Source organism: Fusarium subglutinans (assembly GCF_013396075.1).
Source record: "Fusarium subglutinans strain NRRL 66333 chromosome Unknown NRRL66333_c0000051, whole genome shotgun sequence".
Classification (NCBI taxonomy): Eukaryota; Fungi; Ascomycota; class Sordariomycetes; order Hypocreales; family Nectriaceae; genus Fusarium; species Fusarium subglutinans.
Window position 1 is genome coordinate 58,308 of NW_023502114.1, and position 17,677 is coordinate 75,984.

The 17,677-nt window shown below is 49.1% G+C and overlaps 7 protein-coding genes across 7 annotated transcripts; 3 read left to right on the forward strand and 4 right to left on the reverse strand.

Moving 5' to 3' along the window:
- Positions 1–559: 559 nt before the first annotated feature.
- FSUBG_5244 (alpha 1 3-glucosidase) lies at positions 560–3,502 on the reverse strand (the record flags this gene model as incomplete). The annotated part of the gene is made up of 2 exons (XM_036683320.1): positions 560–3,366; positions 3,418–3,502. The coding sequence occupies 2 exons, from the start codon at positions 3,500–3,502 to the stop codon at positions 560–562; spliced, it is 2,892 nt and encodes a 963-aa protein (XP_036539164.1).
- Positions 3,503–4,148: 646 nt separating this feature from the next.
- On the forward strand, positions 4,149–5,206 carry FSUBG_5245 (nucleoside-diphosphate kinase; the record flags this gene model as incomplete). Its single annotated transcript, XM_036683321.1, has 7 exons — positions 4,149–4,420; positions 4,498–4,528; positions 4,588–4,631; positions 4,681–4,739; positions 4,796–4,840; positions 4,889–4,954; positions 5,007–5,206. 7 exons carry the CDS (start codon positions 4,149–4,151, stop codon positions 5,204–5,206), a joined length of 717 nt encoding a protein of 238 aa, XP_036539165.1.
- A 147-nt stretch (positions 5,207–5,353) lies between these two features.
- FSUBG_5246 (uncharacterized protein) lies at positions 5,354–5,965 on the reverse strand (the record flags this gene model as incomplete). Its single annotated transcript, XM_036683322.1, has 1 exon — positions 5,354–5,965. The coding sequence occupies one exon, from the start codon at positions 5,963–5,965 to the stop codon at positions 5,354–5,356; it is 612 nt and encodes a 203-aa protein (XP_036539166.1).
- Positions 5,966–6,978: 1,013 nt separating this feature from the next.
- Positions 6,979–8,145, forward strand: FSUBG_5247 (uncharacterized protein; the record flags this gene model as incomplete). Its single annotated transcript, XM_036683323.1, has 1 exon — positions 6,979–8,145. One exon carries the CDS (start codon positions 6,979–6,981, stop codon positions 8,143–8,145), a length of 1,167 nt encoding a protein of 388 aa, XP_036539167.1.
- Positions 8,146–8,398: 253 nt separating this feature from the next.
- FSUBG_5248 (heterokaryon incompatibility (het-6OR allele)) lies at positions 8,399–10,624 on the reverse strand (the record flags this gene model as incomplete). The annotated part of the gene is made up of 1 exon (XM_036683324.1): positions 8,399–10,624. One exon carries the CDS (start codon positions 10,622–10,624, stop codon positions 8,399–8,401), a length of 2,226 nt encoding a protein of 741 aa, XP_036539168.1.
- Positions 10,625–11,326: 702 nt separating this feature from the next.
- Positions 11,327–12,906, forward strand: FSUBG_5249 (uncharacterized protein; the record flags this gene model as incomplete). The annotated part of the gene is made up of 3 exons (XM_036683325.1): positions 11,327–11,770; positions 11,821–11,971; positions 12,017–12,906. 3 exons carry the CDS (start codon positions 11,327–11,329, stop codon positions 12,904–12,906), a joined length of 1,485 nt encoding a protein of 494 aa, XP_036539169.1.
- Positions 12,907–14,461: 1,555 nt separating this feature from the next.
- Positions 14,462–17,178, reverse strand: FSUBG_5250 (chitinase; the record flags this gene model as incomplete). Its single annotated transcript, XM_036683327.1, has 5 exons — positions 14,462–14,631; positions 14,926–16,056; positions 16,112–16,151; positions 16,286–17,112; positions 17,166–17,178. 5 exons carry the CDS (start codon positions 17,176–17,178, stop codon positions 14,462–14,464), a joined length of 2,181 nt encoding a protein of 726 aa, XP_036539170.1.
- Between the last annotated feature and the right edge of the window lie 499 nt (positions 17,179–17,677).

Sequence of the window (17,677 nt, forward strand, 5' to 3'; positions counted from 1 at the left end):
CAAGCTTGTGAAACTTGCAGCGGTAGAGCGGCTCAGTCATCATAACCTGGCCGCAGGTTAAGGATAGTCTTTAGGGAATCACTTACCCTAAGTTAGGGTCGGCTTATGATGCACGTATCAGCTTACATGTCGTGCATATGCAATTGCTATCCGATTGTCTTCAAATGTTGTGCGTTGTCATGATGCTCATGATCCGACTTTGAATCATCGAAGACACCGACGTCACTTATACTGTACCCCATGCTTTGAGGTATTCAGTCTCGTAATTGCTCTAATCATGCTTATTTTTCAACCCTGGCCTTGACTTCAATGCATCTCCACTCACTCGGCCGTTCTGAAATCGTCCGTATTTCCGTGACGCGCCATCATTGCTGATACTTGCCTGATTAGTAGGACTTGATACTGTATCCTTTTGTCGATGGTGACATTCTAGTACACATCATAGTAGGAATTCTTGCGGATGCTGCCGTCCATAGTTCATCCATGAATCGATTTAATGACCAAAACTGTGTCTATTCTTAGTTGCACCCCACCTCTAATCAAACTAAACTCATGTCTTTTAAGCAAGCTTGATGCTCCAATCCTCGCCAATTTTGGCTCCGACTCGGCCCACAACCGCAAAAGCTGCGCGGCTGCCCTTGGCTGCATGATATTGAACCTTGGCCGTCCATGTTCGTCCCTCAGACTCAACCTGCACCTCCTTCTGGTCCCAGGTTTTGGGTGCACCGACAATGATGATCTTGTCGACGTGCACCTTCTCCATGGCCTTCAGCCATGGGCCAGACTTGATAGACTTGGTGTCACGTCCCTCGGCCTCAATAGAGGTCAGGGTGTTTCCACTGAGTGTAAACTTACGGTGAATGTATTGACCTCGCTCGTAATCAAACGAGTCGCCATCATCCACATAGAGCTCACCCTCAGCTGCGCCAGCCTTCGAGGCTGAGACAACAAGTGTGTAGTCATCGAATCGCATCAGAGCGCTTGATCGTCGGGGAATATCTCGTCGAGGAATGATATGACCACCTCGCAATAGAACAGGAATTTTGTCAAGGGGCGCGCTCACTGTATGATACTTGCCCTTGCTGGTCTTTTGAACATCGTAGGTAAAGTAATCATAGTAGACCTCGTCATCAGGAATCCAGATATCGACGGACTCCTTGTTCTGTTCTGTAACTGGCTTCACCAAGAGGCCAGTTGAGCCGACGAAGAACTGATCTTCAAGAGCGAAACCAGCCTCCTCTGATGGATGGGTCCAGAACATAGGTCGAATGATGGGGCTTCCGTCCTGGGCAGCATTATAGAATGCAGTATACCAAGCAGGGAGAAGCGAGTATCGGAGTCGGATTGCGGCGGTTGCAATTGGCGTGTAATGCTCGCCTAGGAGGTAAGGCTCGCGACGGCGAGCATCAATGTGGGCATGGGCTCGGAAAAAAGGATACCAAATACCAGTCTGGTACCAGCGAACGAGAAGATCTTTCTCGGGGTTACCAAAGAAGCCCCCGACATCAGCACCAGCAAAGGGGAAGCCGGAGATTCCTTGGTTGATGGTCATGGGAATAGATGTAGCTAAGTGTCCCCAATCGGCCTGGTTATCTCCGGTCCACATAGCACCAAGCTTTTGCGATCCGGCGTAGAAGGCTCGGGTCAGGATGAATGGTCGTCGAAGCTCGCCCTTCTCGCGGTGAAGGAGAGCCTGGAATGTCGCGTTTTGAAAGGTCAAGCCGTTCAGGTTGTGGACATCACGGTGCTCCCACCCTCCGTGGTGAATGTTGTCCTTGGGCATAGTCACCTCGGGTCCGTTGAAGACCGAGGGCTCGCTCATATCGTTCCACATCCAAGTGTTAGACATGGTTCCCTTGAACTTGTCAAACTTGAGCATAGTCTTCCACCATTCGATAGCCTTAGGGTTGAAGCAGTCGATCCAGTTGGACGCTCCAGGCCAGCACCATCCCTCATAGAGCTTATGCTCCTTGTCATGAACACCAAGGTCTTGAGCGACCAGCTCTTCGGAAGCAGCATAGTTGTCGGTTTTCTTGATATGGGGGTCAAGCAGAACAACTAGTTGACGACCATGAGCGTCGAGGTGCTCACCCATGTCAATGGGATCAGGGAACGAGTGAGGCTCCCAGGTGAAGTACTTGCGATCATCTGTATACTCAAGATCGAGCCAGATGACGTCGTATGGGATCTTGTGCTTGTCCATATTGCGATCAACGTTTCGAACATCGTCGCTGGAGATGTAGTTCCATCGGCATTGATGGTAGGCAATTGCGAATTCTTGAGGCATAGCAGTATAGCCAGTCAACTCGCCGTAAGTCTTGGTGAGGTCTTGGGGGGTAGGGCCAAGAAGAACAAAGACATCCAGAAGACCAGTCTCAGAGATCCAATGAGTATGAGTGCTAGTCTTACCACCAACTCCAAGGCTTAACGGGTTCATTTGGTTCTTGGCCTTGGTAATATCAACCCAAGTCTCGGCGACGTTGAACCAGAAAACGCCAACTGATGAACCTTTGCGATGCGCCTGCATGAAGGGAATGGAGCCATAAAGCGTCATTGGGCTGTCGAGAATATACTCGAAAACGTCGGCGTTGTACATACGATAAGGCTCATCGTAGTTGCCGTCTCCGCCACGCGTCTGCTTCAGTGATAGAGGACCAGTGTGTTCCGGAATGCCAAACACATGCTCGTACCCGTGGAAAGTGATGTCCAAAGCAACGCTTTCGGGTCCTCGGGGTTTGGTGTCGGTATTTCCACCGAAAGATTCGTCCCACCATGTACTCTCATCTTCAGCGGCTTCCTCGCCTTCCTTGTTCTCAATCTTGGGCCGCCAGTGCTCCATGTTGAGCAAACCGCGGTCGTTAAACTTGACATGCGAGTTGCCATCACGTCGGAAGTCGATCTCGAAAGGCGAAAATTTGATGATGGCTTCCTGCTTGGCCTCGGGTCCATACTTGATGTTGATCTGAGACTTATCTTGGAAAGCAAGTTGGGCCTCCTTGTCAAGGTCCAAACCACCGACAAGAACCCAATTGTCCGCCTCGTTGTATCTTTCCTTTCGGACAGGGCTATCGTCTCGTAGAACCACATCCTTGTTGCGGCGCTTCTCTTCGTCCATTGTGACTCGGGCGGCACCAGACTTGAGGAATGAAATTGTAAGGGGCAGGCGGACGGTCTCTCCGTGGCTATTGATGGTCTTGACAACCACGGCCTGCAATTTTCCATCCTCAAAAACTGTCGAATCGGCCGAGATCTCATATGGGGCTTTCCAGTTTGAACCTTGGGCAACAGCGTTGTCGGCGTAGGCGCGATTTCGTTTGCAGAAGCCGGATTGGTCGCATTTCTTGAAGTCCTTGTCTTTCACGGCAACTGGGAAGACTGTAAGCAGAGCCTTTCGTCAGTCCACTCATTGAGACTTACCAGCTGACTGGAGGAAGCAGGTAAAGGTGCCTAGTAGCAGCAATAGCGCCGTCCAGCAAAAGGACGACGCCGTATTCGACTTCATGATGCTGAGACGGTCAGGAACCAGAGCTCAAGTATGAAGAAATAAATGAACGAGAAAATGATCAATTAAAATGAGAAAACACGTAGACATCAGATATGGTCCCCTGGCCTATATCCTCTGTCCAGTCGCTGGTTTAAGAGAATGTTATTGTTGTTTATGCTGGGATAACCTCAGCTTTGATGATGTCGAAGTCAAGTCAAGCTGTCCCTAAGCTCCCCCTGTGAAACTCCATTCCGGATTGGGGTTGGTTTCAGACGCAGGGGAGTGGATACCGAAATGGCGGGGCAGCTTCGATAAAAGATTAGACCCGTTAATCAAACATTTCAGTTCTCGATTTCTGAGCTTGGCTTTTGCGTTGGATGCACTGTAAGAAGCTCTTGTTGATGCAGGTACAGTTCGATTACACGCTTTAAGTTTTGTGAGTAGAGAAGTTTCGCTACTCTTCAAGTTCCTTTTTCACGAATCTTGTCTTAATTTGAACTATGCTGACTCTCATAGTATCATTTATTTGTCTTGTTCTCTGATCCTTTCCTTACTCCTGTTCTCTTGTCCAGTAATTTATATCTGTCCTTGACAACTAGTTAAATCACGTGTCCGTGTGAATTCTCCAGATCTCGCACCCAAGACCCCTCAACGCCAGCTCATCATGGCTGCAGAGGAGCCCCGCCAACGAGAAGACCCCGCCGCCAGCGGCAGGAATTGGAAGCAGCAGCAAGGACGGAGAAGTGCGGAAAATCTGGCCCCGCGATTTTTTGCTCTTCTCTTCGCCCTCTTCGCCCTTTATATCCTCTTTTCACCGCCTTCTTCAAGCCTTTCCCGTCCAGTCGATCACTCCTCTACCTCTACTTCTTACTCTGTTCCTACATCTCAAGTCATACCAGACAAGAATATCGCCAAAATGTCCTCCTCCGAGCAGACGTAAGCTACCCCGCCATCAGCTTCAACCCATCCTGGTTGATGCTCCCTGTTTGGATGTTTTGCTAACTTTATTGCAGCTTCATCGCTATCAAGCCCGACGGTGTCCAGGTAAACAAACGTCGACGGTTATACAATTGATTTGATAAGAGCTAACAAGGCTCCCATAGCGTGGCCTCGTTGGTCCCATCATCTCTCGATTCGAGAACCGAGGGTGAGTGGTTATGTAAGCCGTTGTTGCTACAGCTATTAACTTTTTACAGCTTCAAGCTCGCTGCCATCAAGCTCGTCACCCCCGGCAAGGAGCACCTCGAGAAGCACTGTGCGTCATTCCCAAAAAGTCGTTCGATATACCAATTCGTCCTAACATCGTTATAGATGCCGATCTCGCCGGCAAGCCTTTCTTCCCTGGTCTGATTGAGTGTATGGCTCCCGAATCCAATTGATACAACCAAATCTAATTTTGTGTAGACATGAACTCTGGCCCCATCTGCGCCATGGTCTGGGAGGGCCGTGATGCTGTCAAGACTGGCCGTGGTAAGTTTCCAATCATTGAACATTGCTCACCAATTTCTAATCGCACCTTCAGCCATCCTCGGTGCCACCAACCCCCTTGCCTCTTCCCCCGGTACCATCCGTGGTGACTTCGCCATCGATGTCGGCCGCAATGTCTGCCACGGCTCCGACTCCGTCGAGAACGCCCAGAAGGAGATTGCTCTCTGGTTCAAGGAGGGTGAGGTCGTCTCTTGGAAGTCCGCCCAGTTCAACTGGGTCTACGAGAAGGCTTAAATTGTCGATGTTGTAACACCCTGAATGACGGAATGGAAAAAGCACATACAAGTGGGATGACTTCATCTCTGTGGGTATAACAAAAATCAAGACAGAAATCAAGACAGAAAATCTTCTCAAAACCTTCGTGCTCGATTTCAAGGTGACTCAAGGTTTTCTTGTGAATATTCCTTTAGCTCTCATGAGCATCCCGGCAAACCATGGCGTAGCCCATACACTGCCGATGATACGGGCCGGCAGTAAAGCCTTAGTGATTGCGTACGCGAGAGCAACTTCAACTACCACTTTGTACCGCCCATCTCCACGATGCCAGCGCTCCACAGCGTCCTCGGATTTGGAGTCCGGATGTATTGTAGCCGCATTTGAGGCCTCACCTTCTTCATTCTGACCGAAACCAAACCACCCCTTGCGTGTGAAGTACCTCTCAAAGCGGCCAACTCCATCTTCGACATAGCTTCCAAAGTGGCCCGTTACGTATTCCACTGGCACATAATTCGTGTAATGAAAGAGGCCAAATAGCCCTAGCACGGGCACAATTGCTGTGATCTCGTGAAGGATCAAGAATGAAACAATGTGGGAGACTGGAGCGTTGCGTAAACCGCTAGTATATCTTTGTAAACGGCGAGGAAGCTTCGATGTGATGCGGTCGATGCGGGAAGCTTGGGTTGACTCGGTGCGAGGATATGCGGTGTTGATGCGAGGGGGAGCGCGAGCACGGAGGCTAGGGCGACAATTGAAAGATGTGAGGTTGCGACGCATATTGAGATTAGATATCAAAGCTTAGGTGAGGTGCTTTGTTGGTAGCGTTGAGTGCATTGAGAGTTTCGACAGCTGTGGAATTCTATGTGGAGCTGCTGACGGCTTGATTTGGCCCGTGTTCCGGCTAGTTGTAGTTCAGGTTAACCAGCTTGCCAATAAAGCAATAAATCGCCAATTGTTTGCTTTGCACTTGTCGATCCGAACTTCTCTTGTGCGATTCGATAGTTATTGATGTTGAGATATGCTACGATAAATTCCATCGGGGGCTTTTGCGAGAAGAATCATACATCGATTGCGCTTGTTGTGGGATTATCGCTTGCTTCAAATAAGTCTGGGAGTGAACCTCTGAATTACCTTGCGGGAAATTGTGATATCACCTTGGTGACATTTACTAGAATCCAATTCTACCTTACCAATACAAATATTGAAGCCAGCTAATTCCTAGATTCCGGATCTTTGGGTAAAGCAACTCTGCTCAGACACACAGAGATACTTGAGTGAGGCCATTGTGGTCTTCGTTCTTCGAACACCGTCGATGATCTCTCTTTCCACCACGAACGTTGAACCCCAACAACCTTCACATGACGCGGGAAGTAATGTGGTCATACCGAAATATAGGTTCTGAAGGCAGGCGACGAGTATTGTCCACGTCATCTGTATCTGTGTTCTTTCCTCCCCAGTCCAAATCGCCTGTTCGCGATGGACAGGCTCCTGCCCAAGACACAAGACAATGACCTCAGAAGTCCCCAACAGGGTCCTCAGAATGAAGCGACTGTAGCTGAGGAAGAAGGAACTCAGTTAAAGTTCTTCCCTATGACAGAATGCCAGCCTTTTTAAGATTCTTCCCCGTCTGTTCTCTTCTCTTCTCCTTTTCATCTTCCTTCATACACATCTGCATCTCCTCAGTTCTCACAAATCCTTCAATCTGTTGCCTCAACTCACTCATTCAATCTCAATAGCCTGCAACTAAGACCCGGGACTACATTCCTGAAGCAAACCCTTCATACAAAAACATGGTCTCCGTCAAGTTGGCGGTCGTTGGTGCCCTTCTGGCAACTGCCCAGGCCCAAATTCGTCACCCCAATGAGGATCTGATTCTTGCCGATTGTGGCATTGGCGACAACAAAGCCCACCCTGGATGGTCTACTTCTCGCCAGGTGAACTGGTACCAGGACATTCAGTGGCCTGACGATGTCTCCAAGTTTCCCCCTCCACCCGATCTGGAGGTTGAAGTTCCTTATGCAGATGGAACCTACCCCTGGAATCCCAAGGGAACCACCGTCAAGCTGTCTAATGGTGTCGTCTGGACAGCTTACATCAACCCAAGAATCGCTGATGGTCAACCAGCTGGGTCTGCCGTCACCACCAAGGAAGGCGGTCAAGAACTTACCTGCTATGCCTACCGTGGTCGCCCTGTCAGCGCAGCAATCAACACGACTGTCAACGCTGATGCGGTCTGCTTGACTGCCTTTGTCTGCAACCGTGATAACCGCGCCCCTCCTCGCCCCAGTGGCATGGAAAATCCCACTTCTACCTTGGAAACATCTTCTGCCCCGCCTGCCACGACTACATTTGTCTCGCAGCCCCCAGCAACACCTACTCCCACAGGTGGTGAGCCAAACCCTCCAGCTGACCCCAATGCTGGCAAGCTATTTGTGTCTATTCTCCTCAGCCCTCGTTTCATCAATTGGCCCAACACTTGGCAAGCCTTTATCGAGAAGTTTTCCTGGGATCGGGAAACTGGAAAGTGCGTGGGTGAACCGGTGAAAGGGGACGGGTACACCATCAACATCGATTGTGCTGGCATCCAAATTGATTCTGACTCTCATTTGACGCTTATCATGATCAAAGCTCTCCATGATCTTGGCATGAACAGCACATTCTTCAACCAGAACCCAACCGTACCAGGAAAACGCAACTCCACAGCGGATCATTGGGTGGTCATGCCTGAGTCTTTCAGTCTGCAGGCTGTTGATGTTTCTCATCAGAAAACCATCGGCTACCTCGCATATAACACTACATACGACAACTTCCTCACTGGCCCCTGCTCATCTTGCCAATCCGAGCGTTTCAACAAGGAGTTTTTTGATCCGGTTCTGGAAGCTGTCAAGGGAACCTACCCTCTCTACAACAGCTACAACATTCAGGCCCAGTGCAGTCCGTGGATGGCATGTTGGTAGAATGGAAGGGCAGTATTTTTCATCTGTATCCTGTGTGTAGTGGGTTTTACTGCGTGTGGTGGTCATGTGGCTTATGAGGAATGAGAAAGGGGATGATCAATTTTGGTGGCTCATATGGTATTAATTCCTTCGCTTCTCGATATGTATTTCAACGACTTTACGCTACTCTATGATGGACCATAGTTATATCATTCACCACAAGCACAACTGAACTTTGTTAAGTCTTGCGTGATGAACCGAATGACGCCACTTTTCAAACTAGATGAACATCTCTCCAGGAGGACTCGCCAGTGATGTGCTCTCCAAACATAGCACCGTGAACGTAAGCATCGCCGACAAGCTGAAAGAGGCTCTCTGAAGGACCCGATCTTCTAAGGACCAATGGGGCTGCACAGCCAGCGACGATCATGATTTTATCCCCCGTCTTGGCCTGAAGCGGAACTAGACATAAGTAGCCTCGAATAGTCCTCGCGATACGTCTTCTTGCAGCAAAATTGACACGTAATAAGGCTTCGAAAGGAGCGGATGTCTTGCCCCAAGAAGCGAACCTGGCAGCCTTCTCCGATTCAGTGTCAACTCGAACGCTGGGGTCGTGGCGTAAGCCAAGTTCAAACAACAACGGGATAATATCACCAGATTTTGGGAGGGTATTGGTAGAGTCTCGAGTGTTAGCCAGGGTCCAAAGAGGCTCTAGGGCATCGAATTGATCATATATGGATGGGTTCTTAGGCTGATAAGCGACCAGGGCCTGGATAGTGAGAAAAAGCATCCACTTAGAGAAGGACTGGGCGAGATGTGATGGTGCAGGCCTCTGGGATAAGTCGCAGTCCATAATGAGAGTCCTCCAGAATGCTTCAACTATTGGTTGGCCCGTAGGTATATAGGTCGTACCGCTGTGAAGAAGCATCTTCATCGTGTCGTTAAACTTCCCTTGGCTGACATCAGACCAGCTCTCACCGAGCTCTTCGATTGTACCAAGATGAGGACTGAAGACTTTAATTTTCAGATGTAAGAGAGACCTGTCGATTGTAAAGTCAGCTTCTTTGCCCGCGGCGGCATCGAATGGAAGCATTCTGGTATAGTTGGGGCCAAGAACGGGGACGTGAACTGTCTCGAAAGAGGGGATCCAGGTTGGTAAGTCAGCTGGCACGGCACGGCTGGTGATACCGGCGAGGGATAGGAGATGTAGGGATTTGGTTTCTCTAAAGAAGCTCATGCCCAGATCTATAAGGATGCCATTGTTAGGAGATTTGTAGTCTACAACGATGTTGACTCTAGGCCTCCCTTTCGCACGCTCCATGAAGTTTACGATTCCAAGCAGAGAGTAAACACGATCTCTGGGAATAGTCGCCTTGAAGCCGATGCTACTTAGCAATAGCTCGAGCAGCAGCTTTTTAGGATGGTCTTGGCGTATCCCAACAGAATAGTCAATGCTTCTCAGAATCTCCTTGTACCGACTATTCTTGGCTTGGGCCCATTGGCGGGTAACATGAAGGCCAGCAGCATGAACAAGAGAGTAGATCAAAGGGGCAGTTTCTGTACCGGAGCCCACAGTAAACAAGCCGATAAGGGCGCCGGACATGTTGATCAGCCCAGCGGTATCGCCGACCGAATCCCATGCTATTTCGTGATGGCCGATGAGAACTCTTGGATTACGAGAGAGGGCAACTTCTTGAAGCATCCAGACACGTCCGAACCACGGCCTTATGTAGATATCTCGAAGAGTCAGCCAATCTTTCTCGGTAAGATTTGGAAGGCCATTCCTGTTCAGAAGCTCAGGGTCATCCAAGATATAGGCATCGCCGTATGATTGAACCCTTCCCCATTCGATGATCTTAGACTCAGCGCCTTTCGCAATCTTTTGAACGAGCTCGATAGCCCTAGCTGTTTCATCCGTGGCGAGGCCAAGCCATATTATTGTCTCAGCGGCTCCGTTGTATATGAGATCCATTATTGCTACTTGAGCAGAGCGCTCGGGGAGGCTTCTTTGGTTGATGCAGATTCCATCGACCCAAAGGTACTGGTTTGATCTTGAGATGCATAATTGCCTGATTGCATGGTGTAAGTTTGGTAACACCGGAAAGGGCCTTGCATTCAGAAGAATTCTACCCTGGTCGAAGATCGTGTTCTGCGCACCCGGACCCCAGGTGTAAGAAAGGGCGATGTATGGCGGACATTCATCAAGTTTGAAGGTATGGAGTGTGAGGCTAGGAGATGAGCCGGATGCTGAATCTGATAGATGAATCAAGCGTATATGTTGATCCAAAATGCTGTCATCGTACTTGAACCCGTAAAGCGCCCGAGAAACATCGAAAAGAGCCTTCGAGAGCAAGTCGTGCAAATATTGTGATGTTGTGACTAGGATCCTTCGGACATGTTGAGCGTTGAGGATGAGCGCTATTATGGTGGCACCAGCAGCGAGACAAAGTGGCTGGACCTGAGCTGACAACTGAGTACTAGGTCTCAATCCAACCCTCATTTTTGCAGGAAGTTGCAAAGTGGACGACTCATCTCACAAAGCCTCTCAGCTTTGTGAGAAATGTTAGGATGTGATCTGTTGAATGTGCTTAGTTAGCCGCATTTAGTGACAGGCATTGCGCCAGCTTAAAGCCGAAAAGATCAAATACCCAGAACAGGGGCTGTGTAAGGGATGATAGCTTCTAACTACTAATATTGTTGGTATAAATGTTTAAATTTTTGGGGGTCAAGGTGTTGAGAGTTGCAGAACCATAGAGGTAAGGTAGGAATAATTTTGCAATTCGTAGTGACAGTGACACTGGCACTACGCAGCAACAGTTTATCATAACGATTTTCAGCACTGCAATTATTTTATAACTATTCTCGTCTGCTCCACTACTTTACTTATTTTATGCACAGTAGTTATCAATATATCATTGTTCCCTCCACCATTGTTCTTTCTTTTTTCTTTATCCTCGTTTCCCTTTTCCATCTTGCCACGCAACCATATCACGGCTACATCTTCACTAGAGGCACGAGATAATCGTATACAACTTGATCGTCTTGAATCACCCAGAAACTGGGAACTCTTTTCGCCCTCGTACCCGACTGCACGGATAACCAAGACCCATCAGAAGGTCTACATCTTCTCACTTGCGGAAATGAAGCCTTAGTTCCTAACTCTTAGTACTTCACACAGAACTCGAGCTCCAGTACCTAAACCATGAGTGGACACGGCTTAGCTTTTCCAGACCTTGAGTCTGCTGCTATAAAGGAGCAATATCCAGACCCGGATGATACACGCCTCCTGAAGCGATTCCAGGCGAACTGGATCAAGTACAACGAATACTGGGATACAGATACAAAAAGGGAACTACTGGGACTTATCAGTGGCGGGGATGTCAAGACGAATGAAACCAACCGCTCTGGTCCCAGTGGCCACAAGTTCTGGAAGAGAAAGGACGAGTTGACATGGGCGCTGTGGATCGCGATGCGAACACACTACGGGATCGAGAAATTGGCAAAGTTGCAGGCTAAATTAGCTGTACAATTTCCTCAGATCGTCGCAAGTTCTTGGGTTTGCCCAGATCAACAGCTCAAAGGAATCCAGATGGCTAATGCGGAGTCCGACGACGGGCCGTTGTGCATCAAACCTGAAGAACATTCCGTAAGTTTTCTGAATACTGGGTAAATTCTTCCACATACTAACTGCAATAGGGGAAACCCCTTCAAGGCTCCCTAGCGACGAGTGAAGGCGGAGAGGTAGATGATCTGGAAGCACAAACCCACATAGACTCGGACTCCCGAAAGCGGGCACACTCAGGTACCCCAGGGGGACCCAAACGAGCTAAAAGAACAGCAGTCCCTTGTAAGTTAGAATGGCCTCTATATTGATACATGTCTAATCATATAGTAGCCAAGATGCACCCACCCACTCACCACTCGTTGGCCATTGGTCCCCCCCAAAGAACGCCGCAGCGACGTTCCATACTGGACAGAATGGAAGATGTCCGCAAAGAAATCGCGGATATACCCAAAGACATGTCTTCTATGATCAGTCGTCAAATCGCAGGGTTTCCATCCAATGACACACATATCGGAACCCCCCTACCCATGAATAACGACAGCCTTCTGCAGAGAAGAGATCAGGGGGGTAGAGGAGGCCCCCAAGATGTGTCAGCAGAGAGTATTGAACTCACCCGAACTGCAGACCGCAGGGCCAAGATTCGGGAAGTGATGGACAAAATCGTAGAGTGTGTCAACGAACTCACAGCTTCGATAATGCCAGAGGAAATGGACGATCTCAAGCGATCGGTGGACGATTTGAGATCTACCACTGAAACTAATCGCGAGGAGATACAAGAAGCAAAGGAAACAACGAGCGAACTACAAAGAAGAGTCGAAGAACAGCAGCATCAGATTGATTCCCAGGGCCTAGTAATAGGGCAGATGGAAGATGCTATGTTGAGTGTCTGGCAGAAACTTCATCAGCCCCAGGAGCAAAGTCCGCGGTACTCTCAGTGGCAGGCCACGCCTAGGTATACGGGTACGGCTCTCCATTTGAACCGTACCCTTCCCAATGCCACTGAACAATATTCTGTCACCAATTCCACGGGAGGACGTGCCCCCATGATCGCAGGGTCAGGAACAGCACAACCCAATACCCTTCCCAGAGGGACTCTTGTTTCGCAGGGCGGTTTCGATCCTACCAGGACTTTGATAGACCCGGCATTGCAGCACTATCCACAAACCCAGCTACTGGGGGACACTCATCACCCACGACAGGCAAACAGACCTGAGTGAATTAGCCTTGATAAGTGCCAAAAGTAGCAACCGGCATCTCTAATATGACACAGTCAATAAGGAGTGGTGTCAAAGCTGAAGGCATTTTGAACGAATACCTTAGTCCCAACCACCCACCCCCCTTGCTGCAAATACTTACGTCTCAATTAGGACTTGGCCTCATTGCTGATACATGCATCAGAAATCACGGGAAGCATAACCAGCCAGGCGTAGCCATTTTAGTGGCGATGAGGAAAGACCTGCCCTCACAGGGGTATCTTGTCATCAATTTGGGCTATCGGAGAAGGACTTCCTCTGAATTAATTTGTTTTGGTTCCCTTTTGAACTGGGAAACGGAGTCGATTACAGTACAGTAATAGGGGCATTGATTTCCAATGCGGTTGAATTTGCACAGGCTGGGTATTTCAAGGGGCTGGAATGTAAATATCTGACCTTCAATCAAGATCACTATTCTCAGTGCTATCCATGGACATAGAGCAATTGTGAATGACATGGCTCATAATTATGACTTCATACAGATTTCTGATACTAGTATGATACCACATTGATCACGTATTTGTGAACAGAAAGTACATACATATCAATAGTCAGGAAGCCTCTGATGAGGAGGCCTCTGATGATAATAACTGATTGAGACTCATTGCGTTCCCGTTGCCCCAATAACTGCTTCGCTTTCCACGTCCTTCATTCTTGACATGATGGATCACTCCTCCCCCCTTCGGCCGACCCCCGTATGGCTGGGCGCGGGACGTGTTTCGATCAGGGGTCAATAATGAGCAGAGAGCTCCAACTCAGATAGACCACCAAAGGCAAAACGACTTACTCCAAAACCTGTTTCTGTCATCCACCTGAGACCCATGCTGAATATTTGCTATCAAGCTAGGATATTTGTTTCTCATGGGGATGGGGAAAGCGAGTTCCCTCTCAGCTGAGAATGCAAGGGTCTTGTATGTTTTGGAATGTCGGCGTCTTGCTTGTGTCTTAGCTTCGGTGTGACGCTGCTTCATCACTGTCGATGAACCGCGGAAGTCGTCATCATACCAGCCAGTAGCATGCTTCAGTTCGTCGTGAGCAATAGCTAGTTCCGCTGAGTCAAACCCATCACTTCTCCACCAGACACAATCAGCTTCGATTGGTATCAATTTCTCATGACTTGGTTCCTTGATGTGCTGTGCAGGGCGGACACTGTCAAATAGGTTCGAAGCATGATACCTTCAGGTGCAACCATTGAACGGACTTCGCACACAACGCGGCTGAGCTAGATTTCTTTGGCATAACGCTGAACCTGGCGAGTTAAGTCCTTGAAACGCGAGTGAACTTCACCCTTTTGATGACGGGTGAGATGATGAGGATCCCACATCTTGGTTTTAGCTTGTGATCCATTGTCTCCTCATCTACAAACAACTGACAGATAGACTTTTGGAGGAATGTAGTGCCGAGGACAGATTCGCTAGTCCCAATAGCAAGCCAGGCCTCCATGGTATCCCGTGCAGCAGTTCCATATTGGAGGGTAGATATATTTTTAGCGACGTCTTGAACTTCGTAAGGCAACGTCTCAACGATCTGGCGACTCAACTTGGGCTGTAAATTGAGACTCTGCGTCAGTCTCAGATATCTCCCCCACATCTTCAGCGAAGTCGTGGCCGAAATCCATATCGACAACATATGGGATCTCGTTTGCGTCATCTTGTGGTAAATGGTTGATGATGGATTGTTTGACTTCATCTAATAGGCGAGAATCAAATTCGTTACGCATGGCTTGAAAAACCCTTGCCCTGTGGCTTATTTCCTCCCGTGTCAAAGTCTCAGTTTGGGAGAACGGATCGCTAAGCAGCTCGGCGGAGGACCCGATCACGGTTCTTCCTCTGCTACTTAGGGCCCTGGTGAGGGTAACCACACTGTCTCTATAACACAGGTCTATTCATTGCAGCGTAGTGAGCTGTGAAGGGCCATATAGTCGCTATCGCCCGCAATTTGAAACTCATCTGTCCCTGGACCAGCTTGCTTTCTATGACTAACCATCAAGCCCATCCGAGTAGTAGTCAAACTGTTTTGGCACTGGTGCATCTTGTCCACCAGGTCCATCTGGATCAACGTCTTCGTTCTTTGCTGTCGAGCCGCCTTCCACCACTGCCGGTTGTACTGGCAGTGTAGCCTGTGGAGGCGCCGATAGCAAATGCCCTCTCAACAACTTGGTCATCTCCCTGGCCCACTCCCATGGTCTTTCTTTTCCTCCAGGCATACTGTTGAAGTACTCCCAGCCCATGATACCCCCAAACGATCCATATCGCCCCCGCAACGTCGTGAGCACCATATTGAGAGGGTTCATCGGCACATAGCCGCTTCCGTTCTCGGGGTTGGTGACAAGTCCGATGACGATCTTCTCGGGTGGCCAGCCCTTGCGGACCATGAGATCGTACATAAGGGGATTGCTGCAATCTCCCCAGCCGCAGTAGAATTGTGTGTTGTACCAGGCGATATCACGACCGCGCATCACTTCGAGGGCCTCGTAGTCGAAGCCGCTGAGATTCTTGGTGAAGTCAAGAAGAGACATAGCGACGGGGGCCAGGGTGATGATGAAAGTTGGCCCAAAATCGCTGCGTAGACGGTCTATCAACCGCACAATTCCTCCCAGAGTCATTTCCTCTTCGACGTCCAGATCCAGGCCGTCCAGACCCCGCTCTCGAATCATGTCTTTCACGGGGCCGTAGTACCGATCAAACATCTCTTGGTCGGCATCCAGGCGTGCATAGCTGCCCTTACAAGCACCACCTAGCATGCCCATCACTTTCACACCTGAGGCTTGTAGTACACGTAGCTCAGCCCACATAGTCTGGAAAATTGGGTGAGATGGATGGTAATCATTGAGCGTAATCTTTTGAGGATCATCGTTGATGTGAATGGCGGCGACAATGACGTGGGTTATGGCGATACCGGGTTGTGTGATGAGGGAGAGGGGAGAAATGAGATTTCCGGAGGAGTCATGATGAGTTTGGTAGTATGTGATTAGCCGCGGTAGAGGGTTTGCGGAAGGGGGAAGAGGCGGCATCGTGTACTTGTTTGTGAGGTTGTTGATGATGAGGATGAGCTGGCATTCTTGGAGCTTGCTGGAGTTGTAAGAACCCCCGGAAGGTGGAGGGAACTCCACCGCTGAAGGTTTCGGTTCCAGCGGGTAGACGGCCACTAAGCTTGGCAGCTAACTTACAGGGCCTAAGGTACCTGTCGTCGAGAGGTAGGGTACCTAGCTGAAGATCACGTTTCTATCCAACAAACTTGATTCAAGATTACTGCTATGAATTGACTGACAATGGGTATCTCTTTTCACAAATTAAAAGTCCTGAACTCGGGTCTGTTCCTTTTCCAAATCCTGAACCCTCACCTTCTTGCCGACACATCTTCCAGGATGCCAGATAGCAAAGAGCAAGACAGCCAAGGCCACAGGAGCAAATTCCAGACAAGCAAAGAAGATCTCGTTCGAATACAAATGTCCCCCAAGGCCTTCAGCTGTCTCTGCGAGACGGAAGCAGGTTCGTAGATAAATCATAATGGTAGCCACTCCGAAGGCTACGCAGAACAAGCTGAGCTTCTTGCCGCGTGAAGTAACCTCCCTTCGAGCACGGAAAAGGAATGAAGCCGTGAGGATAACGAACACACCGAGGGAGAAAACCTGGTATGCCAGACCTCCGAGAAGAATATTATTGGCGTCCGTTGGATCATCACGGTTCGACTGTCTTACACCAATCAGAGCAGCACCGGTGATCTGCACAACAGTAGCAATAACATCAGAAGTGATAAAGAACCAAAGAATAAACTTTGGTGGCAAGAATGAATATCGTCTTCCAAGTCGAGGGATCAGTGCGGAGAGAATAGTGTACACGCCAGCGGCAAGGAACACAGGCGCCGTGACGATGAAGAAGTAGTTGAGGATAAAGTACAGCAGATGGTACGGATCCTTCTTGGCTGAGAGTGAACGAGCAACATAGCCCACAATCTCAAAGAGAAGACCAATTGGAAATGTGATAAAGTACCAGCTGCGAAAGCGGATGGTCTGAACCAGGTGGACGACGAGGAAGAGGGCGAACCAGGCTGCAGCGAAAACGGCGAGAGAGAATGCGGGCGTGTAACCGTAAATGATTACAGGCGTATCCCATTTGCCGTCAGGGTTGGGAAAGTTTGGGTCGACATAGCCATCAATTGGGCGTTCTCCTGAGTCTTGTTAGTATTTAGGTATCTTAGGTCTAGTGCAGCTGTGAGCATACCAGAGCTGCTCATGATGAAGATGAGTGAAAAGTCAAAGCTAATACTTGATAATCACGAAATATGTAGATGTAACACAACACTCTTCAGCGGTTGACGTTGGATCTTTAAATCCTACGACAGGACCCTTCACATTCAGCTTTGATATAAGCTTGTTTAGTGTATGGAGAGCCGAGCGCCAAACCCCTGGTCCTGGCGCAAAGTCATGAATCATCATTCTGAAGCTATTCCCCAGAATGGAAATGGTGGCCCTGGACCGCGCACCCGTCAAAGTCCCCAAGGCCTCGGGGAGCAAGAAAACACCGGACCTAGATATAGGGTGTCAAAATAACCTCAGCAAAGAACCCCCTAAGCTTAGGCTAGATTTACCTAAACATTTTTATTGATTAGGGTCAAGGGCCTGTGTTTTCTTTCCTCCCCTAGCCCAAGGGTCTCAATAATCGTTTAAATTTGGCGAAAAACAGTCCCTAACGATTTGGTTTCCTTTTTGAGAAAGGGGATGTATCTAGAAGGC